The sequence below is a fragment of the Limanda limanda genome, chromosome 19, assembly GCF_963576545.1.
Source record: "Limanda limanda chromosome 19, fLimLim1.1, whole genome shotgun sequence".
Taxonomy (NCBI): domain Eukaryota; kingdom Metazoa; phylum Chordata; class Actinopteri; order Pleuronectiformes; family Pleuronectidae; genus Limanda; species Limanda limanda.
The window spans coordinates 3,425,092-3,443,552 of record NC_083654.1 but is presented as its reverse complement, the minus strand read 5'-3'; the positions used below and the strand labels follow the sequence as shown (position 1 = coordinate 3,443,552).

The following is an 18,461-nucleotide window of genomic DNA, read 5'->3' as shown; positions in this document are numbered from 1 at the left end:
CTTCCCCTAAACAAATCCCATCCTTCCACCAAGTTGTGTGGTAATCCATGCAGTAGATGCAGATCAGGTAGTGGAGTTAACTACTCTATGGTACCACACCAAAACTAGTTGGACGAGGTCCTAGGGTTTGGGAGGCCTGGTGTGGAGTCAGATTCCTGGTCTGCATGACCTTTCAGTCCACTCCTGATTGTCGGGTATATTTTTTTCGTATTTTTAGGTCATTAAGTCTGGATGCTTCTATACACATGTCACACTCACATGTAATTTTCTATAAAAAGTACCTCACTGTCTGTCTAGCAGCTTTGACCTAACTGATCAGACAAATGGGCAGAACAAACAGCAGCTCTGGGGCGACATGTAGCTCACCAGGTAGAGCTCCCTGCCTAACGAGTCAAGGCCTCAACCCGCAGAGGCCCGGGTTTGATTCCTCTCCCACTCTCTTTCTGTCCCCCTTTGACAAGCTTACTCTGTCATATCCATTAAAGGCAATAAAAAAATTAAAAAAAACACATACAAATCCTTCCTAATGCACTTTGGATTGATCTGATAAATACTCTGCACAACAATTAAAAAAAAGAAGAAACACAATAGATTTTTCCACCCCTCAAACAGTCTGTACTATGTACATAGAATGTGTTGAACCCACAATAGCATGGCTCATAGTTATCAAGTTCCTGTGGAGCCAAGCACAGCCACTGCTATTACACCTACGCAGCTCTACGCGAGAAATCCAAGGTCAAATACGCTGCTGCTTGTTTAAATGGCTCAAATACACTGCAGCAATTAGTGAGTAATGTGGGAAACATGAGAAGCTCCCAATTCAATGAGGTTTGTTTGTACACAAACACAGTCGCGAGGTTCTTCAGACAAAATGGAATGAAATTGCATTTGTCACCTTCTTGAAACAAGTAATCTGAACATCCTGACACCCTTATCTATAGTTTTGAATGTATACATGTGATCATCTGTTGATGTGTATATACAGAGCAGGTACCTAAACTAATACACCTGTTCAAGATAATAAATCATGCCATTAAAATCCAAACCCTTTGTGTGCATGATCTACTCTCTAATTAATAAATAGTGTGCAATACAGCAACCACACTGTGATTAATTGTTAACAGCAGTTGACAATTAATCATCTGTTTGAGGCACAACCCACAGGCTCAGTCTGTATACCCATGTATCTCTGCATTTATTATAATGAAACTTATGAATTGTTTAGAATTTAAGACAAAATTTTGAATGTCCCAACATCTACAGGTCCTCTGCACAATATATGGGGGTTAATGACTTAACAAGATGCTCCATATTCCTCATTCAAACACAGGCAACAGGCGGATCTTCTGATATTTCCCTTCTAACACGTAGCCTCAAATTATGACTTTAATTCCCTCCTAATATGACTATATTTTTATAATCACAGATTTTCTTTCCCCTTTCAGTTGCTGAAATGCTCTGTCATACAATCTCAACCCTCCGAGAAACAAAACTCACAGTGACTTGGCAACTTGGGAACATAAAGCCTGCAGATCTCTATTTGTAGAAAACTGTCTAATCTTTTTTCAAGTCTAATCGCAAGATCCATAGCGCCAACCTTTTCACCCCACATACACTGCTTCTTTAATGTCTGAACGGCTGCGTCGCTCGCCTTTGAATAATAAACAGACTCCAGTGTTTGTTGGCTGAACAAAGCCCGGCCATTTCCACTGTTCACTTCAATTTGAGTCTGCATCAAACAATGGTAATGAAGGTCTAAAAGCAGTTTGGCTGCAGGAAAATGAAGATAATTTGTATAATCTAAAAGTACATGCGTCATTTAATCAAGAGCTCTTCAAAAGGAGAGGATTACAAGTCATTACTTCTTTGTTATAGTCTCTAAATGCTTTCAGTGGGAACATGTTGTTGTCGGGGGAAAACAAGACTTTTGGTTTTCTTTGAAGTGTAGTCGCCATAACTGAATTCTGCTTTTATAAAATAAATTATAAATCTTTTGTGTCCACACCATGCTTTGACCCAATTCACAACAGGCACAATTAAACTAAGCACAACAACTAGAGCAGTCAGCACAAGGCCTCACCAGAGATGTTGGTGGTGATCTCGGTGAGCGCCGTCTGGCCGAACCCCTTGGCGGTGCGGGCGCGGACTGACACCAGGTAGGTGGTCCCAGGATGCAGGCCAGAGAACATGTGGTAGGTCTCGTTCCTCAGCTTGGACACCGTCCGGCGGGGACCCGGCACATTAATGCCCGGGTCTGACGACTCGATGCTCTGGTAGCTGATCTGGGAACAGGGAAAAGATGTCACTGGATTAAAACCAGACAAAGTGTCTTCGGCCACGCTTTGAGCTAAATGCTAACACCAAAGTGCTCTCACTGACAAATCTTACATGCTGATCGCTAAACACAAAATACAGCTGCGGTTGATAGGAATGCTGTTAGTTTTTCTTACTTATATAAAGTTTAGACCTGATGGTGGCGCTAGACCAAAAAGCCACCAAAATGTTCACAAATCATCCCGAGGAACACATAATATTTGGACAAAATTTCATAGAGCGTCAAAACATTTCCCCTAAAAGATGCAAACCTCAAGGAGGCTCAGAAATCGAACGTACCAAAGTCATTAGAATTCATTCTTTTAGAATAATCAATGCATGCAAATCAATCTGGTACATTCAGATATTTCCAAGCTGTAGGTATGAGAGGAAAAGGTTGTTATATCACCACAGTTGCCAGGATTCACCCTCTGGGGATCACGAATATGTACAAAACACCATGGCAATATTCGTTTAAATATTTCAGTCTGGAATGTGTTGGAATTGGGTCAATGTAAGTATTCCCCAATATAACATACTTAGGGCAGAACTAATCTCACTGTATAAAACAGATAGAGCAGAGAGAGGATCTGTGATATGCTCTACAAAGTGTATATCTTATTATTCACACTTCCTGAAAGATGAATTTCGATGGCACTTTATTCAAAGACTCTCTCACGAGGACACACCTCCATTAATCTTAGTACTACAGCAAAGAGATGTCATCACTCCGCTCCGATCTAATTAATCTTAGGCTGCAGTTAGCTGCTGATAATCAGACTCTGGTACATTTGGTGTCATATTCGTCCTCCGCAGCACTGTTGGCCTGATTTTACACAGTTTTCTGGATTAGTTGATAAAGTAAAAGTGGATAAACACAACAGTGACTGAAGATGACAAGTATGACTGAAGACAAGAGTGATGATGTTGTTTTTTGTTGCCAGTTGATGAATGTGAGTCTGTAAATCAAGATTTGTAAAACTGAGGAAATCAACCAGGCTGGTTATAAAATGGCCCATTCTTTATACTGGTGTCATGTCCTCAGACATTTTAATTTGAACGTCTTGCTTTCAGGGTGGCGAGGTGGCTCACTTGGATGGACCCCAGCGACCCTGAACGGGATAATCACTTTCTAAAATAGAGGAATAAATGGATGGGTGACATACTGTGTGCGTTATTGATTAACTCATAAAGGGACTACAGGACGTGGCGTATGGAGGACAAGATGATTGCTCCTGGTAAATTAACTGCTCGCTTTTTTATTATTTATTAACTTTTCAATAAAGTATCTCATTGTCAGTACCCCCGCAACCCCCATACATCACCACAGGTTCCATACTATGTTACGGCGAATCAAAGTCATTTATGTGAATTTAATAAGTCCCCCTTTAACTGCAGATTTTAACTCATCACAGATATACTTTAATACTGACGCGTTTCTATTGAAATTCAAGCAGGGTAAAAATAAGTTGTGTCTTTACTTTTATGTCCGAATAGGTTTTCCAGGTAAGCTTGTAAACAAGATGTAGACATACAAGGCACCTGACGCATCCTATTGCACATGTAGTGATGATAAATAAAAAATATATATAACAAATGCCCTATTTTGTTGAAATAAATATTAAAGAAAGCTAGTGAGCTATGCTGAATTTGTTGTTTAATCCTGAAATATAGTCCCATGTCCCTCCAGACTTTAAATAGTAAATGGTCTGTATTTATAAAGCACTTGTCTAGTTCCGATGACCCATTCACACACAAATTCAAACAGTGCATCCATAGGCCGCTTCTTTTTTTTACAGGAGGGCCATTCAGGGTTCAGCATCTTGCCCAGGGACACTTTGGCATGCAGCTTTCTGGTTGGAGGACAACCGCTCTACCCCTCAGCCACAGACGCCACTTTAACAATCCTTTGTGCTTTTAATAGTGTATTAAGTCGCTGTTTTTTTATATAACGTATAAACAAGGCTCACAGCAGGAAAATATTATTCTGTTCATAACAACATTTTAGCTGTTTATTGGCATTGAGGAGAATGTTGGTGTCCCTGTTGCTCATTTCGGAAAAGAAGCTCAGCTTTACTAACTAGGTGATTGGCCAATAGAAGTTTGTTGAATAGTTCAAACCCATCATGCTTGTGAACGCAGTGTAATTTGTCAAGGTTGTGTAAGATGCAACGACAGCAACAGAAATGGCAACAAAACAAAGAGAGGTGAAATATTCTCACCAGATTTGTGAGGCTCGATCATTGATTTGAAAACTACTGTGTTGTTCATGCTCTATTTAAAATCCTGTGCATCAGTAATTCGTTTTCAGGAGTCAAAGCACTTGTGTGTGGACCAAGGTTACAGCACCGCCCCGATTCTCTCCCTAGTTCCTAATTTTCCAGTCTTTTGCTTATGAGTGTAATCTGGCAACTGTGTGTTAAGCCATTGCGGGTCTTCACATCTACTTAAAGAAAGCAGCTCCAAAGCCAATGTTACAAAGGTCCACGGTTAATAAGGGGCCATCAATAATTAATTAGAAACATTTAAAGTTGCCCCCTAGTGGAGGTATCTCCTAGGCAAATAGTTAATTAGAATGGCTGTCCCCCATGTAATTACAGCCTGAAGTCTAGGCCTGAGCTTCATTACCATATGAACATGTACAGTAAATCCCATGAACTATGCAAAGTGGGTCCTCTCCGCTCTAGAGGCTGAGGCTCATGTGTGCCACGAGCATTTGGGCAAGAGAGAGGGAAAACAAGCCTGGGGAGAATCAACGAGGGGGCAGTCGATGCAGAGGTGACTTCTCCTGGATCTAAGTCCTTTTAGTGAAGGAGGATGACTAATATAGATATTGGCAATAACAGCCTACACCTGTGTGGGATTAGTGTTGGATTCAAAGGCAAGCGTGTATGCTGGGTTGAAGATTTTGTGCACGGCTAACAAGGCAACCTACCTCATACTGCGTGATGAGACCATTGGGCTCAATGGGCTCCTCCCACTTCAGGAAGATCATGTCATCGAGCGGGGTGAAGGTCAGGGACTCTGGAGCGATGCCGCCGGGAACTGCAGCAAGAAAAGAAAAGAAAACAGTCTCAGAAACAAACACTCCGCTCCAGTCTCAAGTTAATGGACTCTTGTGCAGGCATGCCACGGGGTGAAAAACACCTCTGACAGAACGAAAAAGCACCAGGGCCAGGTAGGGACGGGGGGGCGGGGGGACGACAGAGAAGGCACAGAGAGGAGGAGAGGACTGGAGGTGATGGAAAGAAACTGTGGACCAGCTTGTTCCCGGGCCTCAGGATGAATTGGGACTCTAGCTTCTACTGTCTGATAACAGAGCACCGTGTCCTGGAGGATGACAGTCGATTTTTCTTCTTTAGCACCTCACTGACAAACAAACAGCAAAGTAATCCAACCTGTGAACTGCCGGCGCACCTCTCTGCATTTTTTGGCCTAATGAGATGCATCTTATTAAAAGAGGACAGCTAGGTTTTGAGCGCCTGCAGTGCAGGACGCTTTACCAAGTGCCGAGAATGAATAATGAGTCCCCGTTGGGATGTTGGCTCTCGTGCCTTCTGATAACACTCGCTGTTAACATGTCATGAAATGAGAAATAAAACTCTCCAAATCTGAGAGAGTCATTTTAAATAACAAGTAACTGTATCTGATAATTATATGCGGGAACGTGGAAAAAGTTCTATCAGTAGGATTTGAAGTAGCCGAGAGTGTTTTCTCTGTTTCCATGAAAAGTAATTACAGTTGGGATGGATAATGAGAGACTTTAGAAGATGTCTGTCTGATATAATTCCAAAATAAACCTGGCTACATCTATATTATATATAACATGTAGATACACTCAGCAAGATGCAGAAAATGAAAGCTCAGGCTGAATGATGTCGTCAACACAGTCATGTCTTAATAATGCACCACAAAAACCTTCAGATGTTCCCTCTCTGTTGAAGGAGCTTAATCATGGAATTCAATGTAAGTATTGGCTGCTTCTAAGAAAGTGTCACGTAAAAAGAAAACAAAAGATCCAATTTGCTCACTTTTAAAGGCCACATTATTGCATCCTGGCCTTTATTTTAATAGTTTAGTTCATAATTTGTTTCAGATAAAACCAGAAAAACAACAGCAGCAAACATCCCTGGTGAATCAATTTAGCTTATCTGTTAGTCTGGTGCGTGTGGACATAAAAAAAAGGATATTCTGGTGTGTTGCGCTGGTAAAGACTTTTTGAAAGGCTTCAGTCGCTGGTGTTAGGCCGCAGAGCTTAACTCCATGGAGGTGAATCGTAGTGTATCGTGATGACATCACACTGGTTAGATACAAGCCGGAATCAATTATTTTACCTCAGTATAGGTCTAACGAATTTGCATAAACCCTGATTTTTTAATCTAATTTTTAACCTTGAAAAATAGTGTGTGGAAATGAATTACTGAACATTTAAACAGTTGAAGGAAATATTCTAATACATAATTTCAATTCAAAATCTAAATCAGTGACCGACATTTAAACTTTTTTCAGGTTTACATCCATATAACTCATCTCTAACTCCACACCCTCAGTTTTTATTTTTTCAATGTCACACTGGCAGTCTTTAGATGGCGACTCAAGGGATGTGAGAAGGAATCTGATCCGTCCAGCATATAATAGGAATATTACAGTTAAATTCAATCAATTGTGATAATTACATTACTTTGGACAGTGATTTCTATTTGATCTATGTTCTATAATGGTAATAGTTAATTTAAAACAAATTATCCAAATTTACAATGTATTTCTTCTCAGGGACCCACTGGGACGGTCAGTCTCAAAAATGTGTTTGAATTTTACTCCTTCTCCTCCACGGTTGTTTACTTTCGTTATAGAAACAAAGTTTTCCGACCTGCAGTGTTCGTTTTTTACAACCTGCATGATCTTCTGACTGCTCTTGTTTCTCGCCCTTGCAGGTTTCTGTTCATTGACGTCCCTGTGTCCAGCTTTCACCTACCAACTTGACCCAGGTTGAATTTTACTTGAACATTTCTAGAGAACATGCCGGTGTCTTTGACTCTTCTATTGTCCTGAAATAGTTTGCTTGCTCTTTCACACTGACAGTGTGTGTGTGTGTGGGTGTTGAAGATGTTGTAGGAGACCATATCAAACTTCTAAGGCTTGTCTGTCTGCATCAGAAGCTGAGATGGAGGCAGGCGGAGGATCCTGGAGGAAAATCCGGCTCTATCCATGAATCCCTGACAGCCGAATCTTCTTCCGCCAAGCAGCGAGGACAGAGTGTAAGCAAAGCGCTACACCGGTGTTTGATTGTTGAGCCCAATAGGAAACAGGCAGGAGGAACTGTCACCGGCTGAGGTTCAATTACGGTAGTTGTGAAGGTGATGGCGGCTCTCCGTGTGACAGGAGGATTGGGGACCGTCAGGCTGTCAGACTAGTTTTTCACCGGCCCAAAAGCGAAAACTTTCCCCCTGACACTCAAATATCAAGTGTGGAGGGAAACAACCAGAACTTGTTTTTTTGTTCTTTTTCTCTCTTTTTAACTTGTCACAGTCAAATGCGATGAATAAAATTAAAACAAAAAAATGTCATTCATGTTATTACGTTTATGTAAATGCATTTCCTTTAGGCCCCAGGGCTGCGATGAGTAGGTGTTGATAATTAAGAGCACTCTTTTTACATATCTCCTTCACTGCTCTGTATTTTCAAGTGTTGTTGTAAAATTTAAGGTAAAACAATATTGCATCTTTTAGCAGCAACTAAAATGCATTATGCAGATTTAATTAAAAAAATCATGTCAGTTTCATATCATGGCTGTCATTCGGGCTCACGCTCTTCACCGGGTCAAGAATATCCCTGAGTGGCGTTCAATTACATTACAAAGGTCTTGCTTATTATATATAACAATAAGTGTGTGACCTTCTGGACTTGCACTCTCTGTTCATTTGCATTAGAATGGTCTATTCTGCTGACGTACACAAGAAAATGTTAATACGAAGATAAGCAAAACCATTTCCCCGTATTGCTACGGGCCACAGCCCGAGCTGATTATTGCTCCACTGGTCCCCATTTAAAAGGCTGATCTTCCGTTTAGTTGGGCTCATCCAGCTTATACTTTGTGAGTCAATATTTGTGTTTTTTCCGCTGGTGCTGGATGACTAAAGGCATGTATTTGTGTAAGCAGTACACAATAATTATCTGTGCATGAATGATCATGCAAAGATAGCTAGAAGTTCTGAAGCCTGAGCTGAGTGAGTACGACAAGACACAGTTTCCTACATAAAATACAGCCCTGTTCTGCATAATGAGTTGTATGGGGGGTAAAGCACGCAGGCCTTGTTTTGACAAACCCCTGCATCTTTCTGTCCTGCTCTTCACTGAGTAAAACAAAAGCGCCCACTTACTGTCTTCTTCGGTCTGGAAGGTGACCTCTCTGCTCTCCTTCTTTCCTTCAGGGTTGGCCAGCGCCAACCGGACGTGGACGGAGCGGAAGGGCGGCAGGTCCCTCAGAGTGAAGTGAGACGTGTTGCGTTCCACTGACAGGCACTCTCTGACGGTGGCGTTGTTCCCTCCGCTGCCTCCTGTTGGCATGGAGTAGCGGTAGCACAGGGACAAGGTGTAGGTGTGACAACGCGTGAGGTTGTAGCCAAGGTGCTCCCACTGAAGGGCGAGCAGCCGCGGCTGGATCTCCGTCGCCGTCAGACCCCGCAAGGCACGCATGGGCTCTGGGATGGACAGAAAGCAGAAGTGATATCAATACAGTGCAAACAAGGAGCTCATATTTAACCAAAAGCATCAGAGAAGTAATGTGATGAAGAAGCACAGTGTTCCTCAGCTCTTCTAAAGTAAGGAGAATACTAAAGCTTATTTTGGACCAAGTTGGTAAATAAATATATATATTCTGTGAAGAGAGTATAAGAAAAAATTGAATTAGGTTTACAAACTGGGCTTTTTACAAAATGCAAGAGCCACATTGTTTATTCAATACCACTTAGTGTTAATGTATGAAGACCATGAGAGCTGGTCAGAAGCTAGACACTGAGGCGCTAAAGAATGACGGTTAAGAATGAACTTCAGAGCAATTAAAATAATAAAAGTATATCTACGCAAATATAAATTATCTGGTTTAAAGAGAAAATCACTTGGGGACAGTTGAACAAGTAGTGAACAGGTTTTAAATAATTTATTGTCCTGAGAAATGTAGCTCTTTTTACCTCTGTTTTTGTCTCAACCTGAAGAAATATCTGTATTTAGCTGCTAAATCATTGTCCAACACGATGATCAACAACTCCTCACTATAACTTTATCTATCTTCTGTTTTGTGCTGAGCAGGTCATGTAGTGAAGAGTGGGTTTCTCAGAGCTTTCTCATTGAAAACAAGTGCCTGTTGCTGGAAGTGAGGCACATGAGAGAATGAACCAAAACACCATTGTAGCAAAGAGCTAAAACATGATTTAAGACCTTACACACAGATGAGGCAAATAAGGGTTCATATCTACATGTGACATGAACCATATCATCATCAACATAACTTGTGGCTATATTTTAAATGTTTTTGCATTTATTTGTAAGTCATAGCAAGTTGACCCACAAGTTGAAGTCAGAATGCCCTGGTAAGACCGAGCATGAGATGGATGCTTGGACTGGTGCAGTGTCTGCAGTTATGTAAGTAATCAACTGGTAGACTGGGACTCCAACCACCTCCACTGGTCATGAGCTTAGACCCAAAGAGCTCACAGATGAAAGTGGTCAAAACTAATATCATTTTCAGAGGGCCACATGCTCTTGCTGAGGTGCAGGGTGAGGATTTCCACATATCCTAATGGAATATGGGGCAGAGCCACTGTTCCTTTACAGTGAATATCGAGCCTTCTGAAGTGCTTCAGACTAATCCGGATGTTACCCTGGGGAAGTAATCTGGCCACCTCCAATTGGCAGGAGCCCCAAAGGCAGACCAAAGCATGCTGGAGGGACCAAATATCCTTCGGGAACAAATGTCTGGCTATTTCACTGCTGCTACCACCTGGACATCGATAAGCTGAAAAAAATGAAAAACACGAGATAGGTTCATTTCTAGTCGGAGGTTATGGAGTTTCCTCTTGCTGCACAATTTTGTGATTAACGCTGACATGTGTATTTTTACTGAAAAGTCTTATCCGGTACAGCTTTAAAGAGGAATGCTGATAAGAGGAGGAAAAAGGAGACGGCAACAGTGAAAAGCTGGGAAAAAAACTTAATCTATATATATCATACATTGTAAAATTCTACATCCCTTCCTTTCCCGATGTGAATGAGATTGAGTAGGAGACCAGTGTATGGTCCTGGCAGAAAATGATATGTAAATGGACGATGCCTAATTACTGCTGTCATGTGTGACCCTGTGAATACACATGCCCGTGTCCCTGTCATGCAGAATGTCCGGTTGCAAGCCCAGTAGCCTGGCCTGTACTGCGGAGACACCAGACAAACCAAGACGAGGGCGATTCCTTCATTACAGCTCGGACAGGCAGTGCAGAGTTGCTCGGGGCGAGCTGGACAGGGTAAAGAAATAGCTCTGGCTACTGCTGCATCACTAATAATAGATCAGAGCTGCTACGTTTATTAACGAGGCAATGTCATAGAGGAGACATCGGTTCAGAGGGGACAGCGATGAGACGCAGAAGGAAATGTTTTAGAAGTCCTTGCTGATTTGAAACATGTCTGCTCTTCCCCAAAGGGTTCGACAGGCAGAGTTGGGGTGATTTGTGTTTTCACTGCTGACACCGAAGCCTTTTCAGAGAACAGCGTCAATCAATCATACAATAACAAGGCGATTTAAAAAAAACAGCATCATACCGCTCATGTCAAAGGTGCTTGAGAATAAGTCAGTGTGTTTCTGCTTTTCTTTTTTTTTTTAACAATGTCCGCCGCGAATAGCAGTCTAATCCAGCTAAAACCAGGCCAGCCACCAGAGGCTCGCTGACTGAGTGCTCAGTTTCTGCTCCAGACACCATTACTCATCATTACAGCAGCACCGCAGCGGGCTCTGTCCTGTCCTCTCCACCCTCCAGTCCTCCACCAGTCCTGCCCCACGCTGACATTCAGCTCGATTAGCCTAATCAGAGGGATTAGCCACAGGCAGAGGGGGCGAAGGAGGGATGGGGGGGGGAGTCCGGACAAGAGATGAGCCGGGGAAGAGGGAAAGATGAATGAGGGAGCGTCCCCATGGGTCTGCACATTTCTTCTCATCCTCCTCATCTTTAACAGCTGCCTCAGTGAGCTGCCACCGAGGCCTGTCCCTCCCGCCGGGAGCGATGCTGGAATTATGATGGACTATCAGCGAACACCCTCATACTTACCACTGAAACCACATGACTTTGACTGCTGACACTTGTTCTTCAGAATGGGTTTCTGCGCGTGGAAATATATGGAAATCGAACTTCTAATGTTGATGGTAAAATAATCATAGTCATTTTTTCAAAGTCTAGCATAGAAATACCACCTCACTGTTTAAAGGACGCAGACTCAGGGATCAAACTGACAGAAAATACCTTTGACAGCACCAAGTGTACCAAGGTTTTTTTTGGTACTGGAACTTGTTTCTTGTAAGAATAATTCAAGCTTACTATTATTTATGTTGGATCATTGGACATATTTAATTTTTTACCAGATATGAAGGAATTGTACTCGCAGTAACTACTGAGATCTCGGAACATGGTGTCATTGACACAACAAAGTCCGACAAGGCAGGACAGACAGACTGGTTGTAAAAAAACAAAAGTGGTTATCTTAACCACTTTATTTCAAGGTCAAAATGAAAGTGAGCTCATCTGAAACGTTGCTATTAATCTCTTAATGCACTATTAATCTCCCGTAGAGCTGCAGCAACTGTGAGGCTTTATAAATCCTGTTTGATCATATGGTGATGAGTACGTGTTGTTGTTTGCCTCTTAAACATATTATGTCGGATGTCAGTGCATTCCATTTCTAGTAAGTTAACAAGAGTTATATTAGTGTTGCTAAATGGGAGCATTGGCCAAAACTACAAATATATGTGTTTAAGAACTCTCTGCTAATGGAATTATTATTTACAACCAGGTACCTTTCAGTGGCGATGTGGTGTTTTTGCTACTGTTGGTGTTGGATGTATTATTGTTCTCTCTCTTTCTCTCCCTCTCTCTCTCTCTCTCAGTAACTCATGGTGCTACAGAGGAAAAGCACAGCCATACGTGCCTCCGCTCAGCCGTCCAATCACTTTTCAGGCACAGAACCCTTAAATTCTGATGTTGCAAAATAATCTTTGGAAGAGTTGACAAAGCCTTTTTTTTATATCTATTTTAAGAATATCTAGGCCTGCAGAGGACTGGCAGTACACAGTGAACACAACTGGTTTTCAGCAGGAACTCCTACAAACAACAAATCTTTCCTCCAGAACAGGATGCTGCAATCATGTAAAGTCTTACACGGAGAACCTTTCAGGAGAAGCGCAGGAGGACGTAAAGCTATGGTACTTGAGTGACACATCCGCATTCACAGCGTTCTTTTGCCTCTGGGGGGCCTGTGTTGCTGAAGCAACCCCTGACAACAGTGCTATAGGTCTACAGTCCTCTGCACCAGTTAAGTAACGACTGTCCAAAAAGCAGGAGTCTCACTGTTAACTAAAATGGTTTCCTGTGACACATTAGGAAGACGGACTCGTCCGGAGTTTGGTGACACCGGGCTCCTGCTGTCTGATGCCATCTCCCCGGGGATAAAGCTTCAGATCTGAGCAGTGGGAGTAGACAGGGGGTGGGCGAGTGGAAGACACTGACAAGAGTGGATCAAAGAGCGGTGCAGGTGACAGGAGTGTCATGCCGTCTACTTGACAGAGCGATGGGGGGGCCTTTTTCCACCAGATGACTCACACTGCTGCTAAAATGCAGATGAGAGGCAGTGGGAAGCTCCTGCCCTCTGCACACACGTCATTCCTAAGAAAATAAGAACCTCAATACTTCAGAAGCTCCTGAATTAGAAATCTTTCTCCAACAGCCAGGTTCACATGTAGCGTTTCAACCATGAATCTTCACACATCATGTGTTGCTTTTCACAGATTTTGCACAGTCCTCGTCTTGCATGTAAATGACTGCAGATGAAGGCATGCCGCCATTCTTCACAGAGCTGTGTTTTTATTAGAGGTAAACCCAGGACAAACAGACACCTTCACGCGCCTAACGTGCTGCGAAGACAACAAACACCTTTTGTTCTCAGTGGTTGTAGGCAACACTACAAGTGGTGCGTCAAAACAGTTTGATGCGGCTCCTAGCTACAGCTCAGACGTCAGGTGAGTCGCGGAGCATCGGAGCAGGAGCAGACTGTGAAAACATTGTTTCCTGTACGTGTGAACTGCAGAAGGAAGCAGGTGGTCCTCTGTTTGTTGTTCTGCGCGTCTGTTCACTGCCGTCATAATAACTCATCAAAAGTTTAACTACACTTTCTATTTAGGGCTGAGACACTTCCTCTGATATTGAATTAGTCACGTGTGATTTATTGAAAGAGTACAGCTGGTTAACAAACAATTTAAAGTAATTGACAAATAAATTCATGAATCATAACAAAATCATGAATCAGTAAAGAACTGAAAAACAATCATTTTGTAATTTTGATTACACATTTAGCTCTCTGCTCAGTATATACTTCCTTCATTGACAGACTTGTGGCATATCTGTGTCTCTGTATTTAAGAAAATCGGAGCTAGTGAGTTATTTGCCGTCATATCCACAGCTTTTCAACACACAAATAGAAATATTTGAATGGATATGATTTTTCTAAGAATATAGGAAGAGTCTTTGGTTGTGACGACAAAGACTGTAGCAGTGTTAATGTCACATTGAGGCACCACTTGAGCACAGTGCTGCTTTGGGATAAATGCTTACAACAGAGGCAAACATATTTTCAGTAACTAAGGTAACTCTTAGTGCACGGGGGGAACTAAGTATATATATAATTAAAACCGTAGAATCCCAGTGTTAGTTTTCTTCTCTCCTGCCTTTTGCACAAGGCTATAATTTGAATTAATCAATTAAACTCTCGCCTGCTGAGGTTTACCCCAACCACTGAGATGATTTCTGCTGCCAGAGCAGAGTCTCTGCATTTGCCTCACTGCCATGGAGGATGACTCAGTGCTTGGTCTGACTCACCTGCACACTTGGTCCTGCTGATCAGAGGCGGCCCTGGTGCTCCGGTGCCACCCTCCCCGGGCCGGGTGAGCAGGACACTGATGCGGTACTCTGTGTCGGGCTCCAAATGCCAAACCTTATAGGTAAGCGAGCCCACACCGTGAGTCTCGGTCAGCGTGGACTGGCTGGCTCGATACTGGATTTCCCGCCGGATGACTGGTCCATCCCCCACGATGGAGTTTGTGTTGAGCTGGATGATGAGATAGGTAGGCCCTGCCCGCAGGAGCTGAGGCGGTGCAATCGGTGTCGGGGGCACTGCAATAAAGATCATGTCAAGAATGTCATCCCATATTTAATGTATAATCCTATGAGAATAAAGTATTTGGCACTGTTTATAAGATGTATTACTGGGTAACAGAATGAAAATCTGTCCTTGAACACTGATGAAAAACAATCAAACTGCCATTTTCAGCAAAAACAACCACAGCAAAGGAGAAGTCAAGGATTCCTGTCATGGACTGTCTCTTTTTTGTTTTATAGTTTCAATAACATTATTTCTGCTCCGGTAGAGCAAAGCGTCATAAAGATATTTTAATTACATCAGGACTATGAGCGAGAGAGAGAGAGAGAGAGAGAGAGAGAGAGAGAGAGAGAGAGAGAGAGAGAGAGAGAGAGAGAGAGAGAGAGAGAGACTGTTGAATACTGCAAAGTCTTAGTGACGTTGAATAAGAGCTCATTTGGATGGATTGTCGCAAAACTATTTTCTCTATCCCTCTCTCTTTTGTTTAACCCAAAATGAAAATAACACATAATTTAACAAAATAAATGTGTGTCACGTTTTCATCAGCTTAATCATTCGTTGAGTATTTCTCTGCAGGATCTTGAGCTGCAGCGGCACAGCGAGTCATAGTGGATGACAAGACTTCTCCAGCTGCCCAGAGTTGCTGATTGTTTGACAGGAAACAGTTTAACAGTGTACATTTATATACAGTGTTTTATTTGATTTAATTAGTTTTAGTTTTGGTATCAATAAAGACAATAGTGTTGTTTTAAGAGCCAAAAACAAACAAGTATAGTTTTATGTCTCCCTCACACTTTTCTCTGGCATTGGTTCAGGTCGTCTGTTAGCCTCTCTTCTGATTGGCTGACTGCTTTCAGAGTGACTCATGGCTAGGATAAGGACATGTTACAGTCTGCAGTCTCCTACTGATTCATTTTATCAGAGCGCTCTCGACTTACACAAACGTAACAGGTGTTCCTCAAGGCTCCTGTGTTTACTCTATTTACAATCATTAGAAAGTATCGTAAGAAAATAAAAAGCTTCAATTATCATCTAGTAACAGTTGGCCTAATGATAAAGTGGCTCGATGCTATTATCATATCTAACATTGGATGTCACATGATTTATTGCATTTGTGCCAATATAGGACTCAGATTTGTATTATCAGAGTAAAGGTCCAGGGAGAGAAACTGAGCATTAACTTAAAATCACTGACAAAAATATACCCTGCTTCTAGACCCTGATTTAAATTTCTCATCAGTCATCTTACTTTATATCGCGTAAGAAATAATGCTAGCAGGCATGCTTTTATCACTGTCATGTTTGATTAATGTAACACTTTCTCCTGTGGTCTTACTAAGAAAGATAAACAAGCAGCGTGTTGATGAACCAAGACCAGAATGAGTCCACATATCTAACCTGTCAGATAGATACAAATATAATTCTATTGGTGTTAAACCCACTCAATAAACTAGCACCTGAATACTTGTCTGACATGCTTTTAACATCTGCTCCCTGTAGATCACTTTTGTCCTCTGACACTGGCCTTTTAGTTGTTCCCAGGGTGAGGATAATGAAATACAGAGAAACAGCAGTTAGTGTTTATTGTCTGCGCCTCTGCAACAGCCTGCAACAGGAGCCAAGGGCATCATAATCTGTAAACTCCTTTCAAAGGAATCTTAAAAATACCCTTTTTAGCTTAGTAATCCCTTAAAGCTTTTTAATTAACTTTATTAATAATATTATTAGTATTATTATTAAAATTGATTTTACTTCATTTGAATTTTTACTGATTTCCTTATGCATCCTTTATTTTTGTATTTTTTTTAACCAGCGGTGCTGTGTGTCGGTTGTCTGTTGTTTGTCCGCTGCTGGCGGCGCAACTGCCTTTCCTTCAATACAAGTCGGATTATGTCCTAAACTAAATGTCTTTATTAATATGAATGAGCTGAATAATAATTATACATTATATAAGAATAGTTAGAGTTAGTTAAACTTAGTTTGACCAGATCAATTGTTTTTACTTTACTGATTGCATGGACAAGCTAGCCACTAAGAAATTATGTTATATGTATGTAAATAGGCACTCTGGAACATCACAAGAGAATATTTCCCAAAATGTTGAAATGGTTCTTTAGCCCGAACGTTCCTAAATGTAGCTCACCTCTGACAATGAGTTCTCCGAAGTTGGAGACCGCAGCACCTTTGGGGGACAGGGTGACGCAGCGATAGAGATCCTGCTCCCCACGTTGTGCCTCCACCTGGAAAGTCGCCATCAGCCTCTTGTGACTCAGCCGTGACAGCAGAGACGTGTCCAGCACCACACCATTTCTCCGCTGTCAACCAGAACAGAGAGAGAGAAATAAGCACATCAGAAATTAGCACACCAGTATGACCACATGTTCACCTGAAGTCTATACGAGGTGATTAAATATGGGTGGCAGGCTGAGAAGCAGACAGGAAGACAAAGGAGGGCTGGAATTAGCCACATGGGAAGGCAAGATAATAAGTACGTGATAAATGTCAGCGGGAACAATTGTGTTTTTTCTCGCCGAGGCTGGTGACACAGGCCTGCCGGGTTGTTGTTTCCAGCACAGGGGCTCGAGCCGACATATCCTCATCTCTTGCCATGCTAATGTGTCAGCGCTCCAGGCACACTGGCAATTGGCTCAAGCAGTGGAACAGGAAATCATTAGACAACAATCCCAATATTCCAGGTGCAAGGTACACTATACGCAGCTCCCTCACAGAATAAGCAGATTATTATGTAAACTGTCACCTGCTCATGCTTTTCACAAGTAAGAGGGTTTGACATCCGCAAGTCTGCTTTGGTTTAGTAGGAAAAAGGGGGGGGGGGAAAGGCAATGCTGTTAAAAAATATGAAAAATATGAATATGAGATGTACTGCTGCCTACAGGGACAGATTAGAGCTCATTTTACCTGTAGCTTTGGTATCAATAAATTCTCCTCTTTCATATAACCTCAGAGGACTTACAAAGAAAAAAAGCTTGTTTCCTAGTTTTTTGTTCTCAACACTTCTTTGTATTTTTGTCTGAAGGAACTATTTGAAGTCGATATCAGATTTTGTCTGTTTTTAAATCAAATCCACCTGCAGGGTTTTAGTGCAGATTAATGTGCCTGTTTGCCAAACCTGCTGTCACTCGTCTGGCAGCGAGCTCTGCATCATTTTGTAATTAAGAATTGGTGCAATAAGTCATTCACGCTTGGACATGTTAATGTTAAAGGTCTGAAAGGCACCAAAGCAAGATTCTGTAAATTAACATTCCTTGATTAACTCTGACATAACATGTGGGGTTCCTCAAGGCTCCATTCTGGGATCCGTGTTGTTTCTATTTGGTGTCATAGGAATACGTCATAAGAGAACAACATTAACATGGAATTCATTTCTATGCAGCTGATGGGGCACTGAACATTTCATTATGATCCAGTGACATTAGCCCTATTGACATACTAGGTCGATGCATTGATCAAATCCACTTGTGTATGTCAAATCATTTCTTGCAGTTGAACAAAGATAAGACTGAATGTTCAAAATATCAGAGCAGGAGTCCATAGAGAGAAACCGAACACTACTTTATAATCATCAGAGCAAACAATCTACCATGCTTCTGGACCCTGACCCATGAAAACTGCTTTTTATCACCTTAGAAACAAATATGAAATTAGATGAACTATGGCAACAGATTAGAGCTAATTTTACTAATTTCCTCTTTCATATAACCTCAGAGGACTTTAAA

General features: G+C 41.8%; 1 protein-coding gene across 1 annotated transcript in view; it reads right to left on the bottom strand.

Moving 5' to 3' along the window:
* ptprua (protein tyrosine phosphatase receptor type Ua) overlaps positions 1-18,461 on the bottom strand; it is a 203,113-nt gene that overhangs the window by 59,186 nt on the left and 125,466 nt on the right. The window contains exons 6-10 of the mRNA XM_061092754.1: positions 16,868-17,039; positions 14,445-14,738; positions 8,694-9,014; positions 5,249-5,358; positions 2,081-2,282 (exon numbers count right to left, since the gene is read on the bottom strand). Coding sequence (XP_060948737.1) covers positions 2,081-2,282; positions 5,249-5,358; positions 8,694-9,014; positions 14,445-14,738; positions 16,868-17,039 — 1,099 coding nt within the window. The remainder of the gene's footprint in view (positions 1-2,080; positions 2,283-5,248; positions 5,359-8,693; positions 9,015-14,444; positions 14,739-16,867; positions 17,040-18,461) is intronic.